The sequence below is a fragment of the Typopeltis vanoorti genome, chromosome 3 (assembly GCF_054136105.1).
Source record: "Typopeltis vanoorti isolate ZY-2024b chromosome 3, IOZ_Tvanoo_1.0, whole genome shotgun sequence".
Taxonomy (NCBI): domain Eukaryota; kingdom Metazoa; phylum Arthropoda; class Arachnida; order Uropygi; family Thelyphonidae; genus Typopeltis; species Typopeltis vanoorti.
Genome location: NC_143551.1, coordinates 172,539,321 through 172,565,402, shown reverse-complemented (window position 1 = coordinate 172,565,402; position 26,082 = coordinate 172,539,321). Strand labels below are relative to the sequence as shown.

Here is a 26,082-nt window from a genome sequence, read left to right as displayed (position 1 = left end):
AGCCTGACTCCCACTGATGAGACCTCAATAAAGGTCGAAACTGGTCTGGGTAGTGGCTCTTACCTTTAATACATAGCATTATACATCTCCTCCAGGAGAGATGTGCTTTTCACTAAAGGTAAATATTAAGAATAGTGATCAGAGCTTATTCTTCCTTTACCACAAGTTGCCTTGACTTGCACAACGTGCAGGGTCAGCTAGACTTGCAACACTTGCAGGCACAAATTTGACTGACTTGTCTGTTTGCTTACTTGGGAAATGGAGTAAAAAAAACCAGGTTTATATTTAAAATAGCTTGGTATCTTTAACACACACACACACACACACACACACACACACACACACACACACACACACACACACACACACACATATATAGGCATGTGAGTGTGTACACATTGGGTTCTTTGACATCCAACATCCATGATTTGGGAATGGGAATCTGCTGTTTGAAATAATGTTTAGAATGAAAGGGTTCGATGTCAGTTAATTTCCAAAACTAAATATAAAAGAGAAGGTTGTTATCCTTTCTTTTAAGCAATTGTTGTAGTGGTTGGTCAGTAACTTTAACAAACCAGTTTGATTGTAGTGTAGCTTGTTTTCTGTGTATAGTTTTATGCTCCAGAAGATAACCTTGACATAAAGGTCGAAACGTCAAATGTAGATTTTAGTTATATTAAACTAAAGTTTTTATTCAAACATGGTAGTTGTCTCCATAATTTTCAAAAATGCAGAAGGTTGTTATGATTTTTGCACCAACCTGATATTTCTGATATTTAGATGGAAGAATTCAATGTTCAGTTAATTGATAAATCTGCATATAAGGAAGAACATTGCTGTCATTTTCACACCTTTTTGATATTAGACTTAAGTGTGATGTCTAAATTATTAATGAAACTGCAAATCATAGGCTGATTTTGATATGTTAGTTTGGAGTTTGTTAATGCTGGATATTAGGAAGCTGAATGCCATGTAATTTTATATATAAAGTTACAATATATATATTTTATGTGACTCTCACCAACAAAAGATTGTAAGCCTATAGTATATTAGTACCATGGTTAATGATTTTTTTGTCTGATGCTTGAATTTATTAATTTATTTAGAGTTTTGGAAAATATTGTACTTTATATATATATATTTTTTTTTTCTCTGCCAATACCAATGTTGAAGGGCGACAACATCAAATAGACTAGAACTTAAACTTCAAGCATCCATAAATGCTACAATGAATTAGAAAGACATATCCTGGAATCCAAAGAATCCGATTCACATAGCTCTGTAATCTAGTTTTGGCGTACTCATGATATTATTCATATGCAAAGTGCTTCCCACCAGAACTAATGCTCGGGCTCAATTTCAAACACAACTATTACTTGTACTAAACTCTGTGTTTGTCTAAAGTACAATATATTTTTAAGATGTTGTTTTCTCTATGGTGCTGTATTCACCTGACAAAGTCGGCGTTTCCAATGAAACTAGTAGCAAAACCTTATTAAATATCTCTTATATTTTTTCCTCGGTGTTTAAGTCAGTTAATAATTATAAACACACACACACACACACACACACATATATATATATATATATATATATATATATACATACACACTCTGTTAACCCTGCTCTAGAGACCTAAGATGAAACCTTTTCAAGGCACTTCAGCTCTCCAATTAGAGGTGGGGGGAAGCAATAGTCCCACACGACACCAGGTAATGAAATTCATCTCACACCCAAAGACAAACACAAATATTCAAGCCCATGGAAAGATTTCAATCTATACTCTGTTAGCTAGAGCAGATGCACTGATGACTGGGCCAAACAGTTAAGCATAACTTATATACTGTACTTTATACACTAGTGTCCAAAAGCTAAGGGCGAACTACATTTTTATCTGTATATGAAAAAATTTTCATGACTACAGACAATCTTCTTCTTCTTCTTCCTTATACCCTCTTTTACCTTGCGGTGTCGAGGGTCCATTGATCATCGGACCTCACTCCGTTTACAGGATAAGGTGGTCAGCCTTATGCCCGAGTGTATCCTATGGCCTGTAGTGTTGAGTTCTCAAGGCCAGTTTGCCTGCATTGCGGGATGAAAAACCCCAGAATAAAATGGGGAAAAAACCCTGCTGTCCACGCCCAAGATTGGCTAACTTGGCTATGGCTGAGGAAGATCCTTCAGCTCCTCACGTCACCGACGGGAATCGAACCTAGGACACTCCTTCCCCGGGCATATGGTTGCGAAGCGCAAAGCCACTAGGCTAACCGCGCGGACTTCCGACTACAGACAAATGTGGACATAAATTTATTGCCAGCATACTAATAAATTATACTGCACAAAAAAATGTATTATAAATTTCATATAATTTAAATTGAAATACATTATTTGGAAAAATTTACAAATTTCCTAAGGATGCAGTTAAGGAATTAATGTACAGTATTTACAGAAAACTATGCAGAAAGACATTTCAGTATAGAATATGTCCACCCCAAATTGTGATGCAGCTCTTACACCATCATACCATGCTCAACACCATTCCTGAATCACCAAATGATTCAGGAATTCTTGAGGCAAACTGGCCCACTCCTCCTTCAGAGCAAGGATAAAGCGTTGTTTATTTCTGGAGGGGAATTTTGAGCAGCAATGTATCTCCCTATTGCACCCCAAATGTGTTCTATGAGGTTGAGTTCTGATTAATATCCTGGTCTCCAGAAGTATCTCCACTGCTCATGTATGATGCGATGTGTGGCACTGTCATGCATAAAAATGAATTCTTCGCCTACAATACCATAGAATAATCAAACATGACATCGAGGAACTTCATTGCAATATCAATATCATTCACCAGTCATAGTCCCTTTTTCCACACTTGTAACTTGATGTAGCCATCAAGCATAATGCCTCTAAACACCATGTTCCCAGCACCTCCATATCTATTCCTTTCAAGAACATTCTTGCGATGATAACCAGTATAACTTTCAAACCAGATCAAGTGTCATCTAGAATCAGAGGAAAGACTAAAACGAATCTCATCCATAAAGAGTACATTAACCCATTGGTGTCTTGTTCAATTTTTATGAATACAACGCCACTGAAAAAATGTTCCAAGATGAGTTGTGGATAAAGGGATGCAGAGTGCAGGTCTTTGTGCATATAGGCCTACTTGTCACTTAGGCCTATATGTCTTGTCACAATTTTTGCTGAGATATTCAGTAACTATGCTTGAATGAAACAGGCTTGCAAGCTAATCTATCAAGGTGAATCAATTATGTTTTGCTGTTATAACCAAAAAGCTGTCTTCGTGTCCCATGGTAGAGCGAGGGTGACCTCTTAGCAAATGTCTGGAACACATTACATTGGTTTGAAACACTTCGCAGAACCTGGATACAATGCTATGTAAGATTACAAACTCTCTGGCAATGTCAATAATTCTGCAGCCTTCTTCAAGCTTTCCAATAATTCTTCCCCACATGAAATCTCTAGATGATGTCTTCAAGACATTACAAGACATCCAAGTTTCCATATTTTTTCCTTCATGAAAAGAGTTTCCTTAAAACACAATTTGTTTAGCACAGCCTTTTACCAAAATTTTATCCTGTTGAGTGATAGTATATGATCCCTTTGCACGCAATTCGAAAATTTGAATTTGTAGAAACTCGAAATCGTCAGTTATACAAATTGTCACAAGCTGATTTACATAAACTTGTGGATATAATCTTCAGAAATAGTGTTTTTCCTTAGATTTTGGACATCGTGGAAGATAATTAAGCCATTTATACTTTGGACATAGTTATCTTTATTTCAACTGTCCATGAATTACAGAGTTCTATCCATGAACTCCAAATTGCTAGTAAAACAGCTGACCTAAAGATAAACAAAGAAGATCCAAGTTATGTTCAATGGCTATGTCCACCCAGAAATAATAAAAATCAATAATGATGAAATTAAACAAGTAGATCATTACGTATACCTAGGACAACAGATATCAATGGAACAAAATATCATGGACAAAATTAAAAGACACATGATGCTTGGGTGAAAAGTATTTGGAAAATTATAGTCAATATTCAAAAACCAACTGCCATTATGCCTGAAGAGAAAACTTTTTAACCAATGTATTCTTCCTATATTGACATATGGCTATGAAACATGGACACTGAATGAAAAGGAAATTCAAAAATTAAAAACAAGACAATTTAGTATTGAAAGAAGTATACTTGGTAGAAATACACTTTTATTAATACAGACCAGTATTTTACAAATAAACATTTATTAAAACCTACCAGTTTCGCCAGCAAACTGTCTGGCTTTTTCAAGGTATTACGGAGATATGAAAGTAAATGCAAATTAAAAGGAACATAAAAAACGTTGTAAACCAAACTAGTATCTATGGTTACACGTTTAACCATAGATACTAGTTTGGTTTACAACGTTTTTTATGTTCCTTTTAATTTGCATTTACTTTCATATCTCCGTAATACCTTGAAAAAGCCAGACAGTTTGCTGGCGAAACTGGTAGGTTTTAATAAATGTTTATTTGTAAAATACTGGTCTGTATTAATAAAAGTGTATTTCTATCTATAAAAACGACCAAAAATGTATACCTTGAAAGTATACTTGGTATCACAAGACTGATCACAATTAGGAATATGTGGATAAGAAATCAAACCAAAGTCTCTGACATCATAGGAAGAGTGAAACATCTGAAGTGGCAATGGGCTGAGCATATTGCTCAAAGATAAGATCAATGATGGACAAAATACGGACTGGATTGGATTCCACGAGAGGGAAAACAACCACGAAGTCAACCGATATCATCAGATTTACAGGAGTGACATGGTAAAGGAGAGCCATGGACAGGCAGTTTTGGAGTAATCTTGGAAAGGCCTTCAGCAGTGGACTGACAATGGCTGATGAAGATGATGGATATATATACACCATACTATTTATATAACTTATATATAATAAAAATATACAAATAAAAATATATGTATGTGTATACATATAATTACCAAAAGGATTTTTAGCAGTTATGGTTTCCGATGTTTCCAGAGGGATAGATTCCCCTTCTTTATTTAAGGCTTTTACTCTAAATTTATAATCTTTACCAGGAGTAAGACCTGTAACCTCCAGTCCTGATGGGAAAAAATATTATTATTATTATAAATCTCCATGAAGTAGACAGATTAACTCATTATTAGAGGTCTCATTCAATCAGTGACAAATCTTTTTAATTAATATGCATCCTAGTATTCACAACACATTCCAGAATTCCATTGATTTCAAGGTATTAATATGATTTACATTGTTAAATATGGGATGATAATGATGATAATAACAATTAATATCTCACCTGGTTCTTTAGCTTTACCAACTGGAATCCACGTTCCTGTCTCTGGATCTAACTTTTCTACAAGATAGCCTTCTAATGGTGTTCCACCATCATCTTTTGGTTTCTTCCACTTAAGTTTACATCCTTCTTTATGAACATCTGTAACTTCTAACGGACCTTCTGGAGAGGATGGTGCATCTGTTAAAAGAAAAAAGAATGAATAATTAGTAATTGTAACAGTGTTTTTTTTGTATTCAAATTATATTAATAAAAAAAAAGTAGCAGTATTTGATGGGATAAACCAGTAGCAGCAGTCAGAAGACAGATCATATGACAGACATAACAGACATTATATAATAGTTATTAGAGACATTACTGAGTTTTTTTTTATCAAAAAAAGGTCAGGAATTTAAATGCTGTATGGGAACTGGCAAAGAAATACATAACAGCATCAATATGCAAATATGTTCCGAAGGCCAAAAGGATGAATAAGGTAGGTGTAAAATGGATGAATGTGGAGTTTAAGCATGGAATCTAGAAAAAGAAAGTACTTTGGAGGAAATACAAAATGAATAATGGTAATAATCAGTCACATGAAGTGTATAAAGAACAAGCCAGGAGAGTGTCTCAATTAGTAAGGAAAACAAAAGTAGAGTAAGAGCAGAAATTGGCAAATCAGGCAAAGAAAAGCCCTGGAGAGTATCTTTAGATAAGTGGCAAGTAGAAGGTAGAATGATCATAGTAAGATGAAGTTATTGGTTGAAAGTGGTAGAACTGTAACTGCTGCAGAAGACATTGTGGAGGTATTCAGTGATCAATTTATAAGGATATTTCATCCTGATCAAGGTGAAATCAAGAGGAAATTAAGTGGAGGAGACATAGGAGAGAGTGGCTTAATTGTGATTAAGCAGGAGGAATTTGAGGAAATAAAAAACCTTGATGTTAATAAGGCAATAGGATTTGATGACATATCACCACGCATCCTAAGGGAATGTTCCACGGAACTAGCAGTAGCATTGGCATACCTGTTTAATAAGAGTTTTGCAATAGCACAACAGGTTGTTATCGAGTCAACATGTAAGAGATTTTTTATAGAATGGGAGAGGGAAGTAGAACAAGAGGCCATTGCTGGGAACTATATTAGGAGGGTGCGAACAGAGGAGTGAGGAGTAGGTTCTTTGCATGGAGAATGGTTGGATGTTGTCGGTGTAGACACATTGAATCAGTTTAAGGCATAGTTGGATGAGCATTGTGTGCAATCGTGTCTACCTCCTACGATGAGTCTCTAACTCCATGGAGGTCAAATATTAATAATAATAATAATAAAATCAATTACATGGCTTTGGGATATGAAAAGAAATCACTCAAGACTCCCCAAACTTTTCCATACTGTTTGTCCAAAGATATGTAATATAAACAAAATGCTTCTCTATGATCAAAATGGTAGAGTCCATATTAACAATCGTGTATAGCTAAGAGCCTTGAGGCTAGCATGGAAATTTTTCTTAATGGTTTTATTTATTATTTTAGAAATGAATGAAATGAGAAAAAACAGATGTAATTAGGCAGGAAAGACTTCTTGATATTTTTAGAAATGGATTATTATTATTATTAATATTATTAACATCTGATCTTCATGGAGTCAGAGACTCATCATGGGAGGTACACACCATTGCACACAATTAAGTTAATTTAATTGTGTTGAATTAAATTAAATTGTTAAATTAAATTGATTCAATGTGTCTACATTCACAACACACTCAGGTAAAGCATTCCACTCACCAACCAGTCTCCATGCAAAGAACCTACTCCTCACTCCTCTGCTCACACCCTCTTTACACATTTGAATTTGGGATTGAATATTGGTTAATATTATTAACCCATAGCTGTAATTCCTTTCTCTCAAACTCCTTAACACTAGACTCATTTACCACTTAGAAATGAACTGTTCCACTCACTTAATCACAGCTCTGCAAGAGAAAAAGCTAGATCTTAACCCTTTCTTAAATGTAAACAAGCCTTCCACGGACAGCCCTGCCATGTTTTCTCCCGATCTTCCATATAAAAAAAAATCATCAGACAATATCCATTCAGAGATGTATAGACCTGTAGCATATCACCCTTCTTTCACCTTTAAAACAGTATCTATAGTCCACATACTCCCAATCTGTCCTCATAATCTACATTCCATAATCTCATACACTCCTTCTAACTCTTCTTTGCACCCTTTCCACAGTTTTCCAGATGCAGTCTTATCAAGACCTGTAAGTCTTATCAAGTAAAGTGAAGAATTTCACCTAACTTCTCTGCAATTCATGGACTTAGCTGGGTCTCTCCCCATTATCACTACTTCGATATGCTCCATGCATACTAGCAGAATAATGGCAGCGAAGAAAGAAAGGGTAAATAGGAAAGTGGAATGCTATTGATGATAGAAAAAGACTGTTCATATAAGGCAGAGAAGCAAGGGGAAATAGTGGTCATGGTTTTGAGGCAGTATGGTGTGAGATAGAGGTGAACAGAATGAAATACTTCATTGGATGTTGCTATAGACCTTGTAATGTGGAGGAGTAGTGACCAGGAATGTATAAGCAAATGGGAAAAGGGTGATCATTATGAAAGATTTAAAGTACGGTAATATAGAATGGGATGAAGGGATAGCAACCAGAAGTAAAGAAAATGAGTTTTTGAGAGATAACTACTTCAGGCAGTATGTAACAGAGACCACATGAAGATTGAGAGTCTTGGATTTGATCATCTCATTAGAGGATATTATTATAAATTAGGTGTAAAATCTTCCTCCAGTTGGTGAGAGTGCCCATGAAGTGATTGCCAACCAGGTGAGGACTTCCATGAGAAAAGGATATATGTGGAACTACAAGAGCGGGTAATTGTGATAAGCTCAGGACATCTTGCAGGTGTAGCATGAAATGAGGAGTTGAGGGGGAAAAAACATCGATGATACTTGGGTGATATTTAAGAACCATCTTGTAGTAGAAGCAATATTTCCAAAGGTGAAGGTTAAATAAGGTATGTGTGAAATGCATGAAAGAAAAGGTCAAGCATGCAACACAGATAAAAAGGCCTTATGGGGGGGGGGGGGGAGGTGTGGTGAAAAATCATAACCAACCAGTTGCTTCAGTAGGACTGGTAATAGCCCTAAAAATGAACTGCTATATTTTTCACAAAGATAGAAAGGGCAAGAAGGGAGGGGGAGTGCTGCTGATGATAGCAGGTGAATTAAGTCCATATAAAGTAGACATGAAAGATGGAAATAGTGGCACTGGTTATAAGGCAGTAGTGTAAAGTAGAAGTTGACAGGAAGATATATTTAGCTGGATGTTGTTATAAGCCTGGGAATGTGGAAGGTGGTGATGAAGAAATGTATAAACAAATTGGATTAGTGAACAAAGGAGGGGTAGTTATTATGGGCGATTTTAATTAAGGCGGTATAGTTTGGAATGAAGAAATAGCATTTGGGAATAAGGAAAATGAATTTCTTGAATTTTTGAGAGATAACTATCTCAGGCAGCATGTAAAGACGGGCATGCGAGGATCGAGAAGTTTAGATCTGATCATATCATCAGAGAATGTAATTGTGAGTGGAGTTTCACACTTTCCTCTAGTTGGTGAGAGTGATCATGAAATGATTACCTGGATTTTCACGGTGATGAAGATATGTTGGAAAGGGTCCAGAGAAGGTTCACAAAGGTTGCCAGTAGTGGTCTTTCAAATTTGGAATATGAAGACAGATTAAGAGAATGTAAATTGCAAAGCCTTGTGAATTAGAGGAAGAGGGGGGGGGGGTATGATTGAGACATATACACTAGTCAGAATGAGAGGGGGAGGTAGAAGAAGAGGCCATTGCTGGGAAACTGTATAAGAGGTGTGAGCAGAGGAGTGAGGAGAAGGTTCTTTGCATGGAGAGAGTGGTTGGTGGATGGAATTCATTGCCTGAGTATGTTGTGAATGTAAACACACTGAATCATTTTAAGCCGTGGTTGGATGAGCATCGCATGCAACAGTGTGTACTCCCCTCAATGATTCTCTGACTCCATGAAAGGCAGAGGATGATAATAATAATAAGAAGAAGAAGAGAAGTAGAAATAATCAATTCCATGATCATGAATACAAAGAACATGCAAGGAGAGTTACTCAGTAAGGATAGCAAAAGTTCAGTAGGGGCAGCAACTGGCTATTGAAGCTGAAAAAAAAATCCTAGTCCATTCTTGCAATATGTAATCAGTAAAAAATAGAATGATTATGGTAATATAGCACTGACTGGAGAAAATGATATAAAGACAATTGCAGCAGAGGATATAGCTGAAATATTTAATGAGTAGTTCATAAAGGTCTTTTATCCTTGTGAATGAGACATCATGGAGAGTTTGAGAGAGTAGTGGATGATGAGGAGGAGAAACTGACTGTGAGCGAGAAAGAAGTATATGAGGAATTATGTGACCTTCATATTAATAAGGCTGTGGGACTTGGTAATGTATAGCTGCATATTTTGAGGGAAAATGCCAGGGAGTTTGCATCTGCCTTGACATATTTGTTTAATGTGAGTTTTACATTGGGTTAAGTTCTCCAAAGGAGTGGAAGGAAGGCAAGATTGTACCTACCTTTTCAAAAAGGAGTTGACAGAATAAAAGTATCAAATTATAGGCCAATCTGTATGTCAGGTGTTGTGGTTAAAGTGTTGCAAAGGCTGGTTTGAATCAGTACATAGAATTATGTTGAAGCAATGGTATTATCTTTGACGGACAGCACGAATTTGCTAATGGGAGGTCAAGTTTTAGTTATCTACTTACTTATTTAAAATAAGGTGGTGGCACAGGACATGGGAGATGGATATGCAGTAGCATTTTTAGACTTTGAAAAGCTTTTTGATAGATGATAATTTAGTCAAACCAGAGCAGATTGGGTTGGATATCAGACTGTTGCATTGGATTGAAGACTTGTCTGATAGGTATCCACAAATTGTGTATGGGGGGAGCAATATCCCAGAAGAGGAAAGTCACTAGTAGTATGCTTCACGGGTCTCTTTTAGGGTCATAGAAATGTTGAGGAAGATATGAATGGGGATATACAATTGTTTGTAAAGAATGCAAAGTTGGAATGAACTATGAGGAATAGAGCAGATTTTGTGCCCTTTAAGGAAGACTTGAAAAAAACTGACTGAATGGGTACATGAGTGGGGATTCCAGTTCAATATTGCAAAAATGTCTTCTTCTTCCCTTGACATATTTGGCCTACCTGTTATGGAGCTATCCTTAGCTCTTCTAATCCATACAATTCCTGAGGATAAGGTGGCTAGCCCTATGCCTCCCAGTGTGTCCTAGGTCTGTAGATGTGTGTTCGCAGGGCTGGTTTGCTTGTTTGAGGGAGGAAAAACCCCAGATAAACTGGGGAGATAAACCCTGCAGTCCACACCCAAGACCAGCTAACTTGGCTATGCCTGAGAAAGATCCTTAAACTCCTTGTATCAGTGTCAGGAATCAAACCCAAGACACTCCTTTCTCAGGCATATGGTTACGAAGCCTGACGTACGGTTAACCTAGTGGCTATTGCATAGCCACTAGGCTAACCGTACAGACTGCGAAAATCTAAGGTTTAAAATTTTGATAAAAAAGATGGGATGTAGAATTTACTCGTGGTTGAGATATATTGTTGGAGGTGGAGGAAATAAGAGATCTTGGGGTAATGGTAGATAAGTATCTAAAATTTAGAGGATATACTGCCAAAATTGTGAGGGGCAGCACATCAAATGCTGGCAATGATACAGAGGACACTGAATTATAGAAGTAAAGATATTCTAGTTTCATTGTATAAGGCCCTGGTTAGGTCACATATGGACAATTGTGCACAGATTTGGTCACCTAGTTTTTAAAAGGATGAAGAGATGTTGGAGAGGGTTGGACCAGAGCTGAATGACCAAAATAGTTTCTGGTCTCTGAAATGTTGAATATATGAAAAAAAGGTTGAAATGGTCCAGTTTACAGAGTCTAGTGTATAGGAATAGAGAAGTGATATGACAGAAATGTACAAGTTGGTAAAGGGGTTATACTAGGATTAACATTGAAGAGGTTTTTCATAAAATGGTGGGAGAATGGGGTTGAACAAGTCACCCCTGAAAGCTGTATAAGGAAGGTGTGAGCAAGGGAGTGAGAAGCAGGTTATTTGCATGAGGAGTTGTGAATGATTAGAATTCATTGCCTGAGAGAGAGTGTTGTCTGAAGAAAAGTTTAATGTGTTTAAGACACCATATGATGAGATGCATGTATGACAAAAGGGACCTCCTAGGTAGTCTGTGACTCTATGGGGGAGGGGGTCTTAGGGTAATAATAATAATAATAATAATTATATTTGTCAGCTGATTGGTGATTCCTAAAAGTATTGTCATTAAGTTTAATCTGGTATACTATCTAACAGATGATCTGTAGAATAACTCTTTTAAAACTGTAACCTGAAATAGAAGAAATATTGGGTCTCTCCATAATGTCTGATATAATTTTAAAAATATAACTCAATATTACATACTGGAAGAAATAGAGAAGAAAATAAACAGGGTTTTGCTCTAAATCCATATATAGTTTTTAGCCATTTCAAGCTTCTAATAAGCAAAATTTTGGTAATATACTTGGAAGTAAAAATCGTCCACTATCCAGGGTGCATTATAAACCAATCTATGTGTCTGGGGTTGTTAATATGTTAGAGAAGTTAGTGAGAACTAAGACTCAGAAGTTGACCTATAAGAACAGTATTCTTTATGATAGTCAGCATGGGTTTGTTAAGGGAGGTTCATGTGTCAGTAATCTGCTTATCTATTATAACAAAGTGAGAAATTCACTCAATAAATGAGATGCATATATAGTGGTGTATTGGATTTTTTGAAGGCCTTTTATAGACTGCCACATGACAAGCTGGTAGCTAAACTGAAACAGATAGGATTACATAACAGACTAGTGAGTTGGATAGCTGATTTGCTATCAGAGAGATATCAACAAGTTGTGTATGGAGGAGTGGTATCCCAAAAGAGGAGTGTCACTAGTGGAGTGCCACAGGGATCTGTTTTGGGACCATTATTGTTTAACTTTACATTAATGACACCAGGACTGGCTTATCTAAAGATGTGCAGCTGTTTGCCAGTGATTATTATTATTACCCAAGACCTCATGGAATCAAAGACTCATCTGGGAGGTCCTTTTATCACACACACACACATCTCATCATACCGTGTCTTAAACACACTCAAACTCCTTGCAGACACCACACTCTCAGGCAAGGCATTCCAATCATTCACAACTCTACACGAAAAAAACCTGCCTCTCACTCCCCTACTCACACCCTCTTTATACAGTTTCAAGGGATGACCTCTGGTTCTCCCCTGATCTCCCACTATTCTCTGTAGAACTTCTCCACCATTAATCTTATAACAACCCCCTTACCAACTTGTAGGTCTCTATCATATCTCCCCCTCTTCCTTCTCTCCACCAGACTCTGCAAATTACATCTTCTCAATCTTTCCTCATACTCAACATTCCAGAGGTCAGAAACTACCTTAGTCAGTCACCTTTGGACCCTTTCCAACATCTCTTCATCCTTCTGAAAACCCGGTGACCAAATCTGGGCACAATAGTCCATGTGTGGCCTAATCAAAGCCTTATACAATGGAACAAAAATCTCCCTACTTCTACACGTCAGTGTCCTCCGCATCATTCCCAGAAGCCTTTGTGTTGTCTTCACAATTTTGGCTATGTGTCCCCTAAATTTCAGATCCTTATCCACTATCACCCCCAGATCTCTTATTTCCTCTACCTCCAATAATATATTCTCACCAAGCATAAATTCTGCATCCCATCTTTGTTTTCCAAATTTTAAAACCTTACATTTTGCAACATTCTGCAAAATCATTCTGCCGTAAACATTTTTTCTTTTACTTGCAACATATCGAAAAAACTGTTTGGGATTCTCTTTAGCTGGCATGGATAATTCCCTTTCATAATCTGCTTTTGCTTTTCTTACCACACTCATTACCCTTCTGGCCTGTGCTTTATACCATTCATGTGCCTGCAAGTCACCTTTCTCCTAAAATTCCCTCCACAGTTGTTTCTTTTTTTGCAGCTCAAGCTTAATGGTGTTATTCATCCATTTAACCCCTACCTGATTTACTATTCGGACTCTAGGTATACAGTCAGCCATTACCTCCTGCAAATGCTCCTTAACCACCTCCAATGCACTATCAACATCCAGCCCTTGCAGTTTTACATGCCATAGCACTGAACCAAGCAATCTCCTAAGCTTGTCATACTTACCAGCCCGGTAATTCCACATGTAACTTGTCTTAATTGAAAATTCCATACATTTAGCCACCTCCCAGGTCAAGACCCTATGATCACTCTCACCAATTGGTGGCAACGTGGTCATATTCATTACAGTCAAATTCTGAGATGCTATTGCCAGGTCAAGCACTCTTACACCCCAAGTATTTTCAATTACATGCTGTCTCAGATAGTTATCCCTTAATAATTGAATAAAATCCAATTCCTTCCTCCCATGTGTCCTCTCAACCTTCCGATCAATGTTACCATAGTTGAAATCCCCCATAATAATTACCCTCCTTCCACTCATTGCATCTATTTGTCTATGCATACTATCTCCACCATCTATTCCATCACCTAATCTATAGCAGCACCCAACTGTATATTTTTATTTTGTTCTGCTAGTCTCAATTTCACACCAAATAGCCTCAAATGTGCTCTTTTCTCTATCCAGCAGTTCAACTTCTATTCTCCTAGGTAACAGTTCATCAGCTACCATCAATAACACTCCTCTCCCCATTTTATTCTCTCTATCCCTCCTGAACACACTATACCCCTCACATTCTATCCCACTAACTATATCATCTTCTGCAGTGGCATAGCTGGGGGGGGGGGGTGCAGAGGATGGTGGTCTGTCCCAGGCAGCATTTTGAACCTTACTCTATATGTCATTTTGACTTTTTGTATCATTTTTGGTGTGTATTGAGAGGGACGGCAAATTCAAGAACTGCCTCAGGCGGCAAAAGCTCTAGCAATGCCACTGATCTTCTGTCAGCCATGTTTCACTAATGTCAATAACCTGAAGAGCAAACCAAGGCCAAAAATTCTTCCTTCTTGTTCCTAATACTCCTGGCATTAGTATACATGAAATGCAGAAGCCCGTTAGTCCAACCCCTATCTTGATGTCTTATACTAACTATCACAAACATTAAAACAGAAATGTTAAATTAACAGAATTTAACAAATTCCACAATTACAGCAATTTATACCATTTATGCCTTATCCCACAATTCCTACAATCAATTCTGACAATTTACACTGTTTATGCCTTATACTAACTATCCCATATATTAAAGCAGAAACATTAATTTAACAGAATTTAAAAGATTCCAAAATTCCCACAATTAATTAATTTAACAGAATAACATTAATAAAATAGAAACAGAAACAAAAAGAATATTAAAACAGAAATAAATGGATAAAGATACCCAAAACTTCTTAGAAAATATAATAGTCTTACAGAAGCAATAATTAAATTCAATAGCATAAAAACAAATAAAATAAATGTCAGTAAAGGAGTACCCCAAGGATGTCCCATCTCCCAATACCTTGTTAACATCTACCTAGAGGATATGATTAACCAAGCCTTGGAAGGAGAAAAAGGGGTCATCCTAAATGGTTATAACCTTACTAACATAAAATACACAGATGACATTGTAATGATAGCAGACACAAAAGAAAAAATGTTGAACCTAATAACCAAACTAAACAATACAGCTAAAGAATACAGTATGACCATAAACACAGACAAAACAAAAATCTTGATAATTGGAAAAAATGAAGAAAATCTGAACTTCTCCTTGAATGGATCAACAATTGAACAGGTAAAACAATCCAACTATTTTTTTTTTATTATTATGACCTTCATGGAATCAAAAGACTCATCGTGGGAGGTCCTTCCTAAGAAACACAAAGTCTATCAAGACTTATCAAGGGGAGGTCCCTTCTGAGAAACACAAAGTCTATCATACCACTCCTTAAACTCATTGACCATTCTAACTCTCACATCTCCATCAGGCAATGCATTCCATTGTTCGACCACCCTCCATGCAAAGAAACCACTCCTCACCCTCTTGCAAACAGTTTCCTTTCGTAACTTCCAGGGATGGCCTCATGTTGTCACTCCATCCCACTGTTCAACCAAGCGAAAAGCTTGGTTGAACAGCAGGAAGTTCGTTCAACGTTCGTTCATTCGTTCCTCTTGGTTTTATAGTGTCAACTGTAAAACCAAGAGGAGTGAACACCTCTTGGTTTTACAGTGTCAACCCTGTAAAACCAAGAGGTGGTTACAGGGTGGACACTGTCCCCAGTGTCGACCATGTAACCACCTCTCGACAGTTTAAAAGATTCAATCATATCACCTCTCTTTCTTCTATCTACCAAACTCTGTAGTACACATTCCCTCAGCCGATCCTCATAACTAACCTGGTACAGTCCCGAAACCATCTTTGTTATCTGTCTTTGTACCCTGTCCACAGTTAATTTATCCCCTTCAAATTCTGGGGACCAAATCTGAGAACAATAGTCTGTGGTCTGATCAGAGACTTATACAATGGAATGATAACCCCTTTATCTCTGCAGGTCAGTGTCCTCATTATTGCAGCAAACCTCTGTGTTACCTTCACCACCTTTGCAATATGTCCACTAAATTTCAGGTTTCTATCAATCATCAACCCCAGATCTCTTGTCTCCCCTCCTTCCTCCAGTATAACTCCTCCCATAGAGTATGCAGCATTCCATCGATGTTTCCCAAACCTCAAGACCTTATATTTCGCTGCATTAAACTGATACCCATATTCATTTGCCTATCTATCTAGCTTATTGAAATCCTCTTGCAGGGCTACCACATCTGCACTATTACTAATAATCCTCCCCAGCTTCGCTTCATCTGCAAACAACTGAATATCCCCTTGCAATCCACTGGCAATGTCATTGATATAAAGGCTAAACAATATAGGTCCTAGTACTGAGCCCTGTGGGACCCCATTTCTAGCCCTCTGCATCCTTGAAACTGTCCCACCATACACAACTCTCTGATACCTATCAGACAGCCAATCCTGAATCCAGTTGACCAATCTGACATCCAGACCCATGTGCTGCAACTTAAATATCAGCTTATCATGTGGCACCCTGTCAAATGCCTTTGCTAAGTCTAAGAAAATTGCAGTATATGCCTTTCCCTCATCTAATGTTCTTGTAACTTTATTATAAAAGGCTAGCATATTGCTAAAACAAGAGCGCCCTTTCACAAATCCATGTTGACTCTCACGGATAACACCACACTCATCTGTCCAATGCTGTATACGTTCCTCACAACTATCTTTAAGATCTTAACAACTACTGATGCCACGCAAACTGGCCAATAATTAGACAATTCCAGTCTGCTACCACCCTTATGCAATGGCACTATCTTACCTTCCTTCAATTCCATGGACACCATTCTGAGAGCAGATTTTCATTGAAAAGCCAGGTCAATGTCACTGTCAGTTCCCTAGCACATTCTCTCAAAACTCGTGGTGAAATACCATCCAGTCCCACAGCTTTACTGACATCCAGATTACTCAGTATTTGAAACACACTCTCCTCCTGTATTTCTAAACCTCGAACATGCCCTGTCCCTCTAGTATTAAAACTGACTCCTCCGGGATGAAATACTACAATAAAGTGTTGATTGAACAATTCCACTGTATCCTCTGCATCAGTTCACTATTCCCATTTTTATCCCACAATGTCTTTCTTCAACAATCATTTCTCCTCCTACTGGCTACATAGCTAAAAAATTCCCTAGGATTTTCTTTGGATCTTAGGGCCAATCTCTTCTCATATTCCAGTTTCGCCTTCCTTACCATACTAGTCACTCTCCTGGCCTGTGTCTTATATTCTTCATGCATCTGCTCTTCACCTGTCTCCTTATATCTCTTCCATTGCCTGTTTTACACATGCTGTTCCTGTTTAATATTGTTTGCCATTCACTTTACACCAAATTGTGTCCTCTTATTCACTTGTGGAATACAGCTTTCTCTTCCTGCTAACAAATATTCTTTCACAATTTCCCACGTACTAATGATATCCTGGCCTTCCAATTCCTCCCTCCATGAAACTTCCTGAAGTTGAAGTCTTGGACTATTATAATCACCTGCCTTATAATTCCACATATGTTCCATTCTCTTTTATACTTCTGTATGTCAATTCATTTTCCAAGTCAAAACCATATGGTCACTCTCTCTCTAACTGGTGGGAGAGATGTCATCTCAGTTATTATGAACTCTTCTGATGCTATGACCAAATCCAAAACTCTTGAACCTCTTGTTCCTGCTATTATATGCTGCCTAAGATATTTGTCCCTCAAGACTTCTAGAAATTCCATTTCCTTATTGCTACATGCATTATCCTGCTGTCCCCAATTTATACTGCTGTAGTTAAAATCTCCCATAACAATCATTCTTCTTGCACTTGACAAAACTCAACTGTCTAAACATCTCCTGGTCCCCACCCTCTGTGCTCATGGGTCTGTAGCAACACCCCACTATATATCCTGTCTTACCCACCTCTACCTCACACCATATGCTCTCAAAATCATTTGTCTCACTGCCTTCCAAATCCTCCACTCTTAGAGGACATAGGTCATCACTTATCATAAGCAGTACCCGACCACCACTATCCCTCCTATCCTGCTGAAAAATGCTGTACCCAGCGACTTCTATTCCTGTTATTATATTCTCTTCTGTCAACCATGTCTTAGTGATCCGAATAATTTTTGGCCAGGCTGATGCTATCTACACCACGAATTCCTCTCCCTTATTCTGGATACTCATGGCATTAGTATAAAGCATAAAAATGCCATTGTTTTTATACCCAGCATTATCTCCTCTAGACTTCACTGGGCTCAGTGTTACCTGATGTCATCCCCCTTCTCACAAGTACCCATTCCCACAAGAGGCCACCCTTGCTACCATCCTCCCTGGGATAAACTGACTCCTTCAGAACAGCAATCTCTCCAGATGCCTACGTTCTTCCTCATTCATATATAAGCGATCTCTCGCATACAATTCCTCTCTGTCCTGAAATGGACTCGAAGAGTCCACATTTCCAGTCCTTTCTTGTCACACATTCTAGCTATTATGTCATTTAATATTACCACTCTTATGCCCAGCACTTCATTATCATACCTAGGCAACATGCACACTATCTTTCCTCTCTCTGTCTTATTCCGTACAACCTCAAGCAAAAATCTCATATCTCTCACTGCCTGACTTACATTACCACTCAAGGTATTTGTTCCTACCATCACAATCATCTCGTCCACCATCCCAGTGAGAGCAAACAAAGTTTGCGCCTCCTGAAAATATCTTCAGGACTGAATATAGTGTTGTACTATCTTACCTGGGTAAGTAGTACGACACTACACCAGGCTACGAGTTGCCTGGTGTTGTACTACTTACCCAAGTAAGATAGTACAACACTATATTCACTCCTGAAGATATTTTCAGGCGCAAACTTTGTTTGCTCTCACTGGGATAAAGGATTAAACTAAATTTATTATAGTCTAACCTAGTGAAAAATAAACTTTCAACATCTCATCCACCCTTTCACCTCTCTTAATTGCCATAGCCTCTCTTTCGTTCCTCCTTGCAAACACTCTTCACGCATCCTATCTTGAGAACAGTAATAACAGAACACCTAGATACCATGACCACTATGAAACATAGAATATCAACTGCATGGTTATCATTTAATAAACTAGGTAAAATCTGGAAAAATAATAAAATCTCCAAACCTCTAAAAATAAAATTATATAATGCAATTATAATACCCACTGTGCTATATGCTTCAGAAACTTGGATACTCAAGAAGACAGAGATACGAAAACTGGATGCTTTCGAGATGAAATGTCTCAGAGAAATAAATAAAACAAAATGGACAGAAAAGAAAACAAATAAAACTGCAAGAAAATACCTAAAATATACAGACTCATTAATTGAAAAGATCAAAAGAAGACAACTTCAGTGGTACAGACATATCCCGAGAATGCTATCAAAAAGGCTACACAACCTTGCTCTGTATGCAAGAATAAAAGAAAAAGAAAAAAAGGAAGACCAAGAACTAAATGGATAACAACAATAAAGGTCAACTCTGGATTACAAACAAATAGACAGGTCATCAGCCATACAAGAAACTGAGACTCCTGGAGGTTGTTTTGGAAACATGGAAGATTCAACTCATCCCCAACAGAAGAGGACAGTAAGTAAGCTGTTCATCAGAGATTCAAGTTGCATACAAATCTGACCTACAGATATTCTTAGGAAAGTATCTCACTCATAACCCAGGGACTGCCTGTATTGCGTATCAATACGTTTGTGAGGTATGTAGGGTGCATGTTTCTTGTTCATAGTATGTCATTAGGGCTCTTTTAAGACTATTATAGTTTGTAAGGTTCCTATATTCAAAAGGTAGTCTATTGAGCATGTCTGGGATGTAGAAGATTTGTGTGACCTTTTCGTAGTGATTATTATATTTATATGTGATATAATTAGTTGTCTGAGGTCTTGTTATATAATATGTATATCTGGTTGTCCTGTAGTTGGCATCGAAATGGTGTTTTAGCATAGCTGCATAGTGACATAAGTGTTTTGCTGTTAGTATTTTGTGTTCTGATGTTGCATTGTATATAAAGCCAGTATTGTTTCTTTGTTCCCAAAAGATCAGTTTTATCATTTCATACTGTAATGACATTAGTCTATTTAGTTTATAAGGTGTACAGAAAGCATATGTTGTTATAACATATCTTAGTATTATAATTACGGCTATTTTGCCTGCTTCTGTTTAGGAGTGCCCCTGTTTAAATGTCATTGGCTATTTACTCACGGATTCTTAGGGCATTGTTGATGTGAATTGACCAGTAAGTATATGTAGCATAAGGAAGAGAAATTTACACATACCTTTTTTCTGGGTGTTGCAGCTTTTCTTCTTTCTGCAATGTCCAAAACTACTGAGTGTGTATGTTGGGGGGGGGGCTATTTGGGAGAATTAAAATAGAAAAACCTGGGTTTTTTTTAGTAATATATATATATATATATATACACATATACATACATATACAGGGTGTTCGGGATAAATTTGACAGTTTCGTAAGGAAAAAGAAAATCTTCTTTGTATCTATTAAATTTAATGAATTGACAAAAAAACATTACAGGCAGAGTTAATTACAATACTATCAACAAGATTTACTCAAAATAACCACCATTAGCATCGATCACAGCTTCAATTCTGCTTCGGAACCTCGAACAAGCTGATGCTACAGTCTCCCTGGGAAGGGCCGCAAAAACTGTTTTAATTTTATCCATTAACTGGGCTTTTGTATTACTGGAAGTGCGATTGGTGTCTTTTTCAACTGCGCCCCATACAAAATAATCCATGGGGTTAAGGTCTGGGGAGTTTGGAGGCCAAACATTTGGACTGGTGAAGTCGTAGAAATTTTCAGACAACCATTTTTGACTTTTCCCAGAGGTGTGGCAAGGGGCCGAATCCTGCTGCCATACATACGGCCTACCATTGGCTACCCTTGTTATCCAGGGCTTGACTACAGTTAGCAACTCCACGAACAAAGCCCGAATTCCAATGCCAGGGTTCTTCAACACCTGTTCCTGCAGATTTGCGAGGAATTCTGCTGTACGAAAGCAATCAGATCGTCTGCTAGGGATCTTTCTTCTTGCTACATCCTCGTAGTCACCATTGCAAGTCTCTAGTTCATGCCTGATTGTTTTTACTGTATTCAGGGAGCATTGGGCAGCAGTCGTAATATCCTTATTTTGATGGCGGGCACGAATCATCATGATACAAGTTATTCTCTTCCATGATTCAGGTGGGTTCCAGCTATCCATCCTTTCTGACATCTTGTATATGAATGAAGAAGGGTCCAAACTTTTAAATGAAGAGAAGTGTGTGTTAATACATGTAACTTACGGAAAAATATAATTAATTATAAATATGTCAAATTTATCCCGAACACCCTGTATATTATATTAATAGGGATGGGCGGAGCGTTTTTTATATTATATAGGGTGGGAAAGGTGAAAGGGTAGAAAACAGTAACTGATTTTTTAGAGGGAGAGGGGGGGGGGAGTGGACTGGGTGTGGTCCGTTTCGACTATGCTTGGTCGTCATCTGAACACACTGGGGAAGTGGATGCTATGTCAGATCGGGTAGGTGCTTCTGCTTTTGAAGTGTTTGTGTTATCACCTATTGGTCGGGGTTGTGACCTCAATTTTATGCTGTGAAGCTTCCAAACCTCGGACATTATGTAGGGCCTGTGTACGTTGATAGACTTCGCGTCACATTTTATGGCTATTGTTTCCGATATTCTAAGCATTGTTTCATTGTCTTGTCTGTCTACTATGATGGCCTTGACAATCTGCGAGGTATGTTTTTGTTCATTGGCATGAACCGCTATTTCCGTTTTTCCTGTGCTTTGTATTCGATTTGTCTTTTTGATGTTGCATTTTTTAGTGTTTAAATGTTCTGGAATAGGGATGTTACAATCATGGAAGTGTTCTTGTAGTTGTGCCCATAAAGACCTGATGGTGGAACCAGTGTAGGTGATATCACAGTCTTTTTGGCAGGGAAATTTATAGACTACATTGTGATGTTCAAATATTTCTTTCTGTGTGTGAGGTTTGGTGGATTTTAGGAGATTTGCCAGTTTTTGGTTTGTGGTGAATACCAGTTTGTAGTCAGTATATTTGAAGATGTATTTACAGGCTTTGTATGTGTTTTGGGTGTATGGTAGTTTGATAATTTTTTTAAAAAATTTTTTTTGACATAAATGACATAAACTGAATGACATAAACATAATTGAAATAAACCTGACATAGCATCCACTTTCCCAATGTGTTCAGATGATGACCAAGCATAGTCGAAACAGACCGCACCCACATCAACCCCCCCCCCCTAAAAAATCAGACTACCATACACCCAAAACACATACAAAGCCTATAAATACATTTTCAAACATACTGACTACAAACTGGTATTCACCACAAACCAAAAATTGGCAAATCTCCTAAAACCCACCAAACCTCACACACAGAAAGAAATATTTGAACATCACAATGTAGGCTATAAATTTCCCTGCCAAAAAGATGATATCACCTACACAGGTTCCACCATCAGGTCTTTATGGGCAAGACTACAAGAACATTTCTGCGATTGTAACATCCAGAACATTTAAACACTAAAAAATGCAACATCAAAAAGAAAAATTGAATACAAAGCACAGGAAAAATGGAAATAGTGGTTCATGCCATTGAACCAAAACATACTCCGCAGATCGACAAGGCCATCATAGTAGACAGACAAGACAATGAAACAATGCTTAGAATATCAGAAACAATAGCCACAAAATGTGATGCGAACACTATCAATGTACACAGGCCCTACATAATCTCCAAGGGTTGGAAGCTTCACAACATAAAATTGAGGTCACAACCCCGACCAATAGGCAATAATACAAACACTTCAAAAGGAGAAGCACCTACCCGACCTGACATAGCATCCACTTCCCCAATGTGTTCAGATGACGACCAAGCATAGTCGAAACGGACCGCACCCTGTCAACCCCTTCCCCCTCCCTCTAAAAACTCAGTTGCTGTTTTCTACCCTTTCACCTTTCCCACCCTATATAATATAAAAAACGCTCCGCCCATCCCTATTAATATAATACACACACTCAGTAGTTTTGGACATCGCAGAAAGAAGAAAAGCCGCAACACCCAGAAAAAGGTATGTGTAAATTTCACTTCCTTATGCTACATATACTTACTGGTCAATTCACATCTACAATGCCCTAAGAATCTGTGAGTAAATAGCCAATGACATTTAAACAGGGGCACTCCTAAACAGAAGCAGGCAAAATAGCCGTAATTATAATAGTTTATTAAGAGGAGTAACATGGGAGTTTTCCCAGAAATAATATCCGTATCTTAGTATATTTTGGCATAGTGCTTTGTTTGTTTTGTAGATGGTTTATGTGGCTATTCAAGTTCATATCTGCATCAAAATAAATTACAAGGTACTGTATTGTTTCAACCTGAGTGATGGTAGTGGTTTTACTGTTCTGTATGTTTTTATGTGGGAGAGTGGATGTTGGATAGTTATATATATGTTATCAACTGGTTGAGTCAGTGGATTTCTGAATATAATTAATTTTGTCTTTTCTGAGTTTAGGTGTATGAAGTTTTTGGTGAACCGGTCAATGAGCAGATTTATGTCATGCTGCATGCTTGACATAAATCTTGGTCTATGCTTGCATTATTATGGATGGATATTATAGCTGTATCGTCTGCATAATGGAAGATCTTGCCTTTGAGAGGTAGCTGGTTATTATCGTGCATATAAATGTTAAATAGAGCTGGGGAGAGAGAGAACAGCTCCCTGTGGCACTCCACAGGTTACCGGTAGCTCTCGACCTCAGTTTGACCAGATACGTGTGATATACTTTCTATTTTGAAGGTAATTTATAAACAGCTGTGCAGAGGCCCATCTATTCCAACATGTCTCAGCTTTTCTAATAAGGTTTGATGTGTGAGTGTGTCAAATGCTTCAGTCAAATTGATAAAGTCTACCATGGCAATTTTGTTTTTATCTAAGGTGGTATTAATTACATCCGTAAAAGTCTTCCAAGAGAGAGAGAGAGATGCTGCTCCCTTATTTTTCTGAAAACCATATTGTATTTTGGGGATAATATGAAAGTTCTCTGTATATATTGCAAGTTTCCTCAGTATGATCCACTCCATAATTTGATTGATAATTGGTAGTGTTGCTATGGGTCTGTAATTACTGATTAAATTTCTTTTTCCATATTTGTATATAGGTGTGATTATGGCAGTCTTTAACATACTTGGTATTTGTCCAGTTTTAAATATTTTATTTATTAATTTTAGTAGGATAGGGCCTAGGCTTGTTGCGTGTTGATTGATATCCTGAGGTTTTACACCATCAATTCCTGGGCCTTTGTTTGGTTTGATTTGAAGTATTATAGAAGAAATGTTTTGCTTCTTTTATGGTTGAAAACCATGATGTCTGTTTTGATTGTGGCCCAACTGGGGGGGGGGGGATAACATTTTGTGATTGGAGGGATATTTCTGTGCAGTTCTTGGATTGAGTCTATAAAGTATTGACTAAAGTCATTTACTAGTAGTTGGATAGATTTTTGCATCTGTGTTTTATGGTTTCAGAAGTGGTGGTATTGATGGAACAATCTAGCATCTTGTTGATCAGATACCAGGTTTGTTTCATGTTAATGAAACAAACCTGGTATCTGATCTTTAATTTGAATTAATTTTGCATTGCCAAAGTGTAGCCAAAAGGCTTCACTTTGGCAATGCAAAATTATTCAAATTAAGTGGATATTGAATCCAACATTATTTCAAAGCCGAATAGAAAAACTACAAGAGTTTCAGAGAAAGTACAACAGTTTCATGCCGAATATAGAAACTATAAAGGTTTCGGATGATCCAAGCAGAAGCAAACCATTCATGACCAAGGCAACACTGATCACTAGCCTTAGTATTTCCCATAATGTAAAACACCTCTTAGTGGACATGTATAATGTTATACATTATGGGGGAGGGTCACTACCCAGACCGGTTTCGACCTTTGTTGAGGTCTCATCAGTGGGAGCCAGACTCAGATGTAAATACTCAGGTTGAAGTGATGCAGCTTATACTTTACCATATGGGGTTGCTAAAAAAGGTGTCACATCACAAAAGGCACCAAGAATTACTGAAAATGAGAGCAAAAAAGGCTTCACTTCAGCTTATGATGGTTTATGTTTCCTTGACATTTTCCTTGACTTTCTTAATGAACATACAAACTACTTGTTTATATTACGTGTGTAGAGGCTTAAGTGCTGTGAGGACATCATGTTGGAGGCTTAATGGATTTTTTACAACACTCAAAAAGAATTCAAATAGAATTTAATACTTCCTATAATTATTTCCTATATATTTCCTATAATTTAATACTTCCTATAGTAGATGCCACCAATGCACCTTGCTATAGACTATCTAAACAGCTGGCCAACTCTCTGATCCCCCTCACCGGAAGGTCCCCTTCCTATATAAAAAACTTGACCCACTTTAAAGCCCTCACAGAAAATTTAACCTTGAATAAGACAGACATACTGGTAAGCTTTGATATCTCCTCTTTGTTTACCAATATTCCCTTAATTGACACCTTATCTCTCTTAGAAAACGTTTTTCCCTCTGACATCTTAGATCTCTTTTCCTTTGCCATTAACTCTGGGTATTTCTCTTGGAACAAAAAAATCTACAAGCAGATAGAGGGAACTGCCATGGGTTCCCCCCTCTCACCCAATTGCCTTGCCAATTTCTATATGGAAGATTTTGAAAAATGATCCATAGACTCAGCCCCACTCAAACCTTCTATCTGGCTAAGATATGTAGATAATGTGTTCTCTATTTGCCCTTATGGCCCAGACACATTAGACTCCTTCCTCAGTCATTTCAATAGTCTACATCCAAGAATCCAGTTCACTATGGAAAAGGAAAAGAACAATTGTTTACCCTTCCTAGACACCTTAGTCACACGCCTGCCTAATGATACGCTTACCTTCACCGTATACAGAAA

General features: G+C 37.6%; 1 protein-coding gene across 5 annotated transcripts in view; it reads right to left on the bottom strand.

Moving 5' to 3' along the window:
• The window catches only part of LOC150108743 (twitchin-like), a 2,666,638-nt gene that overhangs the window by 1,258,843 nt on the left and 1,381,713 nt on the right, over positions 1-26,082 (bottom strand). For all 5 annotated transcript variants that reach the window (XM_090390962.1, XM_090390961.1, XM_090390964.1 and 2 more), the window contains 2 exons: positions 5,357-5,533; positions 5,016-5,138 (listed from right to left, as the gene is read on the bottom strand). In XM_090390962.1, the coding sequence (XP_090247088.1) occupies positions 5,016-5,138; positions 5,357-5,533 (300 nt within the window). The remainder of the gene's footprint in view (positions 1-5,015; positions 5,139-5,356; positions 5,534-26,082) is intronic.